General features: G+C 34.1%; 2 protein-coding genes across 2 annotated transcripts in view; one reads left to right on the top strand and one right to left on the bottom strand.

Moving 5' to 3' along the window:
- On the top strand, positions 882-3,343 carry LOC107630577 (50S ribosomal protein L18, chloroplastic; the record flags this gene model as incomplete). The annotated part of the gene is given in 3 exon segments (XM_016333766.2): positions 882-954; positions 1,826-1,987; positions 2,926-3,343. Coding segments are annotated over 3 exon segments (385 nt in total), but the record flags the coding sequence as incomplete, so codon positions are not given.
- Positions 4,281-8,203, bottom strand: part of LOC107630578 (protein TIFY 3) — a 4,744-nt gene continuing 821 nt past the window's right edge. The window contains exons 2-5 of the mRNA XM_016333767.1: positions 5,675-5,780; positions 5,357-5,546; positions 4,839-4,896; positions 4,281-4,739 (exon numbers count right to left, since the gene is read on the bottom strand). Of these exons, the coding sequence (XP_016189253.1) occupies positions 4,598-4,739; positions 4,839-4,896; positions 5,357-5,546; positions 5,675-5,780 (496 nt within the window). The 3' untranslated portion in view covers positions 4,281-4,597. The remainder of the gene's footprint in view (positions 4,740-4,838; positions 4,897-5,356; positions 5,547-5,674; positions 5,781-8,203) is intronic.

The following is an 8,203-nucleotide window of genomic DNA, read 5'->3' as shown; positions in this document are numbered from 1 at the left end:
ATGTAAATTAACCTATTTATTTGTTAATAATAATAATAATAATAATAATAATAATAATAATAATAATAATAATAATAATAATAAATTTTTTAAAATAATATTTGATGAATGATGATGATGATAAAAAATTAAAGAGAAAAAAAAGGACAAATTGATCTTTGATTTTTTGGTCAGCAAACATTTAACTCTCTTTGAGGATTTAAAAATACATTTAAATTCATAACCTTTTTAAAATTTGGACATATCGATCTCTAGATTTAATTTGTTTCATTTTAAAAATTCTCTCACGTGCGCATTCGTATTAACGGAAATCATGTTTGATTTTTTCGTTGGATCTGATAGATTCAAATGAACATGAAGGATCAATATGTCTAGGTTTTGAAAAGATCAGGATTTAAATATATTTTTAAATTTTTAAAGATTTAAATATAGGCTGATCAAAAAGTTAAGGACCTATTTGTCTTTTTTTAAAATTAAAAACTAAAAAAATAAAATCTAAAAAGTGTGATGAAAATGAATTTGAATTCTTTAAAGTTTGAATTTTATTCTTTAAAGAGTAAAGTGTGATTTCTCATTATTTATTTTATAGGTGGGACCAAAAATAAATATGAGAGAAAAATCATTGAAGAGTAGAATCACAATTTACCTTCTAAAGTATAAATTTAAAATTTAGAGGATCGAATTCGATGAAAATGGGAGAGTAGGAACTAGGAGGCAGGAAAAGCCGAAAAGGATAAGGTGTAATGATAGCAAAAATAGCGCGAAGGGCGAGTGATTAGAGATTACACAAGAATGAATACTTCTTCTCTCTCCTTCCTTCAATCAGCGTTCCCCACTTCCTCCTCCTTCCTCCCACCGAACCGGCTAACCCCTTCCTTCTGTTTCGTCGTTGAAGCCCATTCCACCACCCGCCGACAAGACAGGACCGCCCGCCACACCCGCATCAGGAAGAAGGTCCCTTTTAATTACGTTCCTTCTTTTCTAAATTATAGTAGCTGCTAGAATTCTGAGAGTAGTTATGGTTTTTGCTGGCTGTTTTTACGGTTTACCCCCTTCTTCTTTCCTTGCTTTTTGAATAGTTAATTATTTACACTGATTTCATGTTGTTAAAATTGTAGTTCTCTGGTGCTGAGTTCAAACAAGACGTTGAAAAGAGAGACTCTAGTGTCCTTCCTTCTGATATGCATATTAAGACAGTTTATTTCATTGCTACCATGTCACTCGCTGTTTCTGTGTCATTACATCTCTTGTGTACTTCCGTTATCTGTGTTAAACACTAAACAAAAGGAGCCTAATTTAGTGTGTTGAAAGTCAATTCATGCCCGACAATATGCAATTGTATTTTACACCTGTTGCATCTATGCTTTTGTTTGTTTTTTCTCTTTGCTGAATATGGAGTGACTTATTTGTTTTTCTGCATTGTTGGCTATGGCTTTATATTATATGCACTTTGTTGTGCTTTATGATCCATCTTTCCATTTAGTGGAAGTTCATAAGTTTTGGTACTGCAGGGTTCACCAAGTCATTGGAATTGGTTAAGCATGTAAACTTAACAGATTTGAAATATTGGATGAGTTTCTTTGTTACATGATTTAAGAAAAAAGTTAAAACAAAAGAAAATGAAAATTTCTGCTCAAGAGGGGGGAAATGTACCCGGTTTTCTCTTTACCTTTTTCTTCTTATTGCTAGTACTGTACTCTGTGGAACAGTCTTTTTGCTGCTTATATGGAATGCCAAGGCATTCTTTGGTAAAGCTTTTGATTGTAAGTTCACCTCATGAAGAATGCAATGCATATCTGTTTTGGATCATTTTCTGGTTTGTCAGGTTGAAGGGACACCAGAAAGGCCACGATTGTCCGTGTACCGATCCAACAAGCATCTTTCTGTCCAGGTCATAGATGACACCAACATGCACACTCTTGCTTCGGTTTCAACAATGCAGAAGGCAGTTTTTGAAGAGTTCAACTACACAGCTGGTCCTACAGTTGTAAGCTCTAAAATGCTTTTGATGTGCTGATTATCGCTTAATTACTGTCATACTTCAGTCCATGTACTCGAAACATTCCTGTTCTTGTGATTAAACGTCATGTTTCCTTAATAGATAACTTCTCAAACTTAAAAACTAACCTGGAAAAGAATATAAAGTTTTAGGTTATAAATAGTTATTTGGAAACTCTTTATACCAAAGAGGAAAAATTATTCACTTTACAATGACAAATAGCATTCAATGCTCTATTTAAACTCGACACTTCAGCGAACTGGTTTTTACTACACACAGTTTTCAAATTTTTCATTGTAGTTTGGAAACCAAGGAACCTGGTTACCTTGATTATGATTGTACATTTGTTCCCATAGTAACTACTGCAAATCAGCTAAATCTCTTACCGTTCAAGCATCTTTGATTGGAAACCCAGCAGTTAATGGTCACTGAGTTTCTCAGCATCGAATGCATACTGAATATGAAACTGTTACCTCGGATGTTTATTTGCTTTATTAATGCCAATTTAATAGAAGTTTAAGTTTTAATTTGATTCATAATGCTCCATAGACTTGTAGAAGAAACACATTTACATTTTGAAGCTCCCCTCCACTTTCACTGATATCCACTTCGAGTAATAGCATTACACATCAGGGTTCCAAGATTTTACCACTTTTCCTCAAATTGTTCAATATATATTGGAAGCAGGAATCCAGATCACTCATTATTTGCACATGAATCTTCATATTTTCCTTTCAATCTGAGTATCATGTATAATTTGTATCTTGGCAAATAACCTTGCTTCTGTGATTGTGTTTCTGGTGTACACAGTTTGTAAGGTCTGACTCCCTTGGAAGAATTCTTGCTTTGTTTGCATCATCTTCATACTTTTCAGCCACTCAATTATGACACTGGTCCTTTCGTTTTGTTTTTGTTTTTGGCTTCAGGAAGTAGCAAAGAGGGTTGGTGAAATCATTGCAAAGTCCTGTCTGGAGAAAGGGATCACAAAGGTGGCCTTCGACCGAGGTGGATACCCGTACCATGGTCGTGTTCAAGCACTCGCAGATGCAGCTCGCGAACATGGCCTAGAGTTCTAAAATGATTATGCACTTGCCATGTCGTTCATTTTGAAGTTTGTTACTTAATGATTTAACAATGAGAAAGTCTAGGGAACAATCCTATATGCGGCCAAGCAGCCAACTTTTCAACACTTGATTTTAAAATTTGAAAAACTTGTTTTTTGCTCAAAAAACACATACCCTCCGACCCCCTTCACCTCTCCCGTTGCGTCTCTTCTTTCTTTCTGCGTCACCCCTCTCTTCACGTTTCTTCTTTTTCTCTAGATCACCTTTGGAAGTTCTTGTACAATGACTTTAGATGATTCTTTTTGTTGTATTTTGGATGTTCTTTTCAACAAGTTTTGATATTTTTTTTGTTAGGTTTCAGATTTTTTTTCAATGATTTTAGATGTTTCTGTTAAATTTTGGATGTTGTTTTTCAAAATATAAAAAAAAAAACATCCAAAAAGTAAAGGAAAAAAAATTCTAAAACTATTAAAAAGAATCATCCAAAATCTAAAAAAAATTCTAAAATATAAGAAAGAAAAAAAGAGACGTGGAGGCAAAGATATGGAGGAAAAGAAAAGAAAGAAACACGAGGGAGAAAAGAGAAGTTTGTGTTACCAGGTTTGTGATGTCACGTGTGGCTGCAAGTGACGAGAGGTGATACATGGTTGATGGTGGAAGACCTGTGACTGCTGGTGGCAGAAGAGGACACGTGGGTAACTGCTGGTGGCGGAAGGGGGAGGGGCTAGGTGACATGGGGAAAGAATAAAGAGTGAAACTGAGATTATGATTACTCTGATTACTCTTGATTTAGGATTATTTTTTTTCCCTTGTTGGGGCTTCTTTTACCGTCCATATACTAATTGACTGCAGTTAGATGGTACTCTAATTGGTTACCTAGCAGAATTGCTTGCATTTTTAACACTTAAAATACTCCACTCAGTAGCTTAAATGATTAAATACGAGTGATCAAATGTATTGTAAGCGTGGAAAAGTTGAGAAAACCTCGATAGCATCACAACTGTAGTGAAAAATGATAAATGTAAACTATAGTTACAAAAAATAATCCAATACTTGAGAATAATAATGTTCGTACTCCGCAATTAAACAGAACAAGTAAATGTAAACATTTTTAACTAGAATTTTTGACATCATTGTAGTAACATAATTCTCGCAAAAAATATGGTTATCTAATGAATTCTAAATTTTAAACCCCGAATCTCGATGGAATCACGAAATTATAAAAGCAAGTGCAGGAAGATTATTAATACACGGATAATCAATTGTTCACATAGAGTAAAACAGTTAAAAAGGTTCAGCTGACCAGACAAACACAACATCCAAGTCACACTATTTCTAACCCTTCAGGTTCAGGCAGTTACATTAATTAAATATATATACGTAAAATATAGACCCCACAATTTAACAATTCAGACTCACAAGTTTGTTGCTTCTACAGTCATTAATTAACAATTTAACATTTTGATCCACATGCTACAACAACAGATAATAACAATAATGTAACCATATGTAGTCATACCAGCTATGGTTATGCTCAAGAGGCAGCTACAGTTGGCTGCAACTCCTCTTCTGATCGCTTAACCAAATCCGGTGCATTGTCGGCACTGAAGTTGTTCTCTATGTTGTCAGCCATTTTTGTTGTTGACAAGGTAGGATACGGGGCTTTGCTCCCCAACCTTCAACAAACACAAATTATGCGAAAAATGTCAGGAAATCGGAGATCGAGAGATGCCAATAGGCCCATAGAAAAGACCTGTCTAGAATTAAGACAGTACCTGTCTCGACGCTTCTCAAGAAACCTTTGCAGTGAATGCCTGCGTGCTATTGGGAACTCTGAAGACAGATAGTAAGTCAGAAATACATGGTTTTGCATTTTGATACAATAAAGATAACAGTCAATGCAGTTACAAAACTCACTCCATTCTTTTTCAGCTATCCAAAAATGTTATGTCCACACCAAAAATCAGCTATCATGTATTTTTGTATGAATACATATGTTGTTTAATTCATTTTCAATATGTATTTTGTATTTCAACATGTATTCTATACGACGGGCTGATTTGGTGACTGATTTGTAGTGTACTCCTAGCATAGTTGTCATCTATCACTATCATATTTTGCTATATCATTAGATCAATTTGTTGTCAAGATATATTGATTCAATGATGTAATGTACTGACAAGTGACGGTGACAAATAAAGGGAATAGAGAGAATATATAAAAAAGAAGGTGCCGAAAGTATTAACAAGATTATGATCTACAATACATCTAGAAAAATAATGAGAATTACCACCTTGCAGCCTGCAGATGGAATTCTTCTCCGCAGGGAAGCAGATTGACTGAGGAGAAGCAACATTATTGGAGGTTGCATGTGGCGAAGAAGGCCTTGTGGGAACAGCTGAAACAAAAGGAGACTGTGGATTAATCTTCTTCATTTCAGCTGACTTTGCAGTAGCAGCAGCAATAAGCATTATTTCATGCACCTGTTAGTAGAAAAGATAATCAAAATATAAGATTTCGATGGATAGTATCATAACATATAAAAGAGGAAGGCTGGATTGGAAGTACAAAAATCTGCAAAATTCAATTCTAACTTCAAAGAGCCGCATACCTTGTCAGCAGGGAGTCCATCATACACACAGACACTTCCATTATAGAAGATGGTAAGTTGGCTTGGGCTAGAAATTACAGCATTAAGTCCAGAAGCTGGCAATGACCTAAAAGAAGCAAAAAATTGTTATGGCCACATCCCCGTGAACATAATAAAAGCACTCGTAAGCTTTGACAATATTGAAAATTGTAACCTTCACATTCCTAGAATTATTAATGTTTCGGATTTATTAGATTTCCTGTATTTTCTAGATTTTGAAGACAGCTTCATGACATTGTAACATGAGATCCAAAAACGGGGTCCTAATACATGCGAAAAGCTTAACAATATGAAAGGACTTCTTAAATTAATTGATCCTAAAAAACACACCAAAGTAGTTTAGAAGGATAATAATACATGTCAAAGCCACCCAATCTCACATAAACGACAGTCAGGGCATATGCCGTTACAATTGAATGAATCGATTTTATCACCAGAAATATCACTCTTTAAACTTGGATAGACAACGAATTCATCAGTTTATGCACTTGAAACTGTTCTTTATATTGAAACTGTTCTTTATATCTTGTAAAAGAGTTAAATCTCAATCGCTTCCTTTGTTTTCTTGTGATTTAAATCATTGACTTGTGTTCTTTTTGCTGAACTGAGATTATCTATTACTGAATCGGACAAAAAGTTGGGTTATGTATCACATTTCCCCAAATACCCTCAGATTAATAAGTTAGTAAAGTGAAAATGTCTTAAATAGAAAATCAAAATTCATAAAACATCTGCATCTAATTCCATCTGACTGACAATTTGCTCCTCCTTTCCTCAAAATGAGAAAACAAATGGAAAAGAGCAGTTTTTCATCAAACAAACCAGAGGTACTAACTTCAAAATGAGACCCGGGAGACTGAAGTATAGTCCCAAACTCATCACCTTCTGTGAAGTATTTCATGCTTCCAATAATCCTCAGAATATTTTATGGATATTAGGAATGATGTACAAATATTCACAAATTTATCATTCATAAGGAAGCAAAAATATGATGGTTTGGCAGAGGGAAAAAAATCCATTAGAAGGGACATTTAGGATAATTCCAAATGCAAAATGCAATTATATCTTAGTGCCAAGCCCTCATAGGTATCCCCTCAATCATTACCACCACTTCTACTATTTTCATCATCATCAACATCACGCACCATCATTGTGCTTGTGCACCACTATTGCAATCACAGAACTTCACCACTATTCCACCATAGCTGTAAAAGACTATACTATGTGAAAGTAACGGAGAGAGATTAGGACAAAAGACCTTAATATTATAGAAATTTTTTTGTTTATGCTAGGAAGGTTGACCATGGAGGCTATACACCTATTTTATAAGCTCATGTTAGAGGAGCTTTTTCCTTTTACATTAGCAATGAATGTTCTAAGTCAACTCATTATTTCAATAGATATCAATTCAAAGTTCCTATTTTTAAAGAGTAGTAGTTGATTTGATCATAGGTTGGGAAATGAAGCTCTTGAAATAAAGGGGTTGTTTCACCAAGAATGGTAAGATGGAGAAGTAAACAGAATCCAAGTTCAACAATAAATGTTCACATCAGAATTCCAAAGTTTAGGTACCATGGATCTTCTCCCAAAGTAATTACAAGAATAGATGAGGACATGTACAAGAGATTACAAGATAAATGAATTACCGAGACTTGGTTTGGTAAAGTTTTTACTTTTTAAAAGTTGTAGCATTTATATTTAGTAAATTAAATTAAAAATAACTTTTAATAAGCACAAGCACCAACAATTACGTTTCGTAAAATAGCTTTTAAAATTAAAAAATATTATAATAGACATATATATAAGAGTTAAATTTGGAAATTAATTAATGTATAAAGTTATATTAGACTTTTTAATTTTGATAAGCAAAATTCATTTTTAAAAAGTTTCATCTCAGGTGCTTTTAAAAGCACCTCTATCCTTTAAATACTACAAACACAAGCGCAGGGTCTATTTTATATACAAAACACAAAATATGACACTTGTACTTTTGCACAAACACCTTTTCAAAAGACTTTACCAAACTAAGCCTCAATTGAAAGTTGGGTGGTTTGTCACACGAGAAGATCAACAGGCTCCCAGTAAAGAAGTTTCCAAACAAAACTATAAGAGAAATCATTAAAGAAGATCTTCTCTAAATGGTTCCATTGAAATTTTAGTAGTTGATCCAAATTCCAAAGACATCAAGGGAGCTATGTAGTAGATCTACCTAGTAGGAACGACTCTGTTGATTTTTTTTTCCCTTAAGAGTATTTTTCGGCAAACCGAAATATTCTGTTGAGACATAAGTTTACTGAATTTCCCAGCATATATAATCATTGGGGATGAAAAAGCCCTAACCCTAGGACTCATTTCCAGCTCATAGCTCTCTTTGGGGTTACATAATTGACATAATTACCATATATCACCTCAATTACGACGTTTTATCAAAAAATTACGCATTTACATGAATAACAAATCCTGTGCTGCCACTAACATAAAATTCCTGCA

The sequence above is a fragment of the Arachis ipaensis genome, chromosome B03 (assembly GCF_000816755.2).
Source record: "Arachis ipaensis cultivar K30076 chromosome B03, Araip1.1, whole genome shotgun sequence".
Classification (NCBI taxonomy): Eukaryota; Viridiplantae; Streptophyta; class Magnoliopsida; order Fabales; family Fabaceae; genus Arachis; species Arachis ipaensis.
This window is presented reverse-complemented; position numbering and strand designations above follow the sequence as displayed.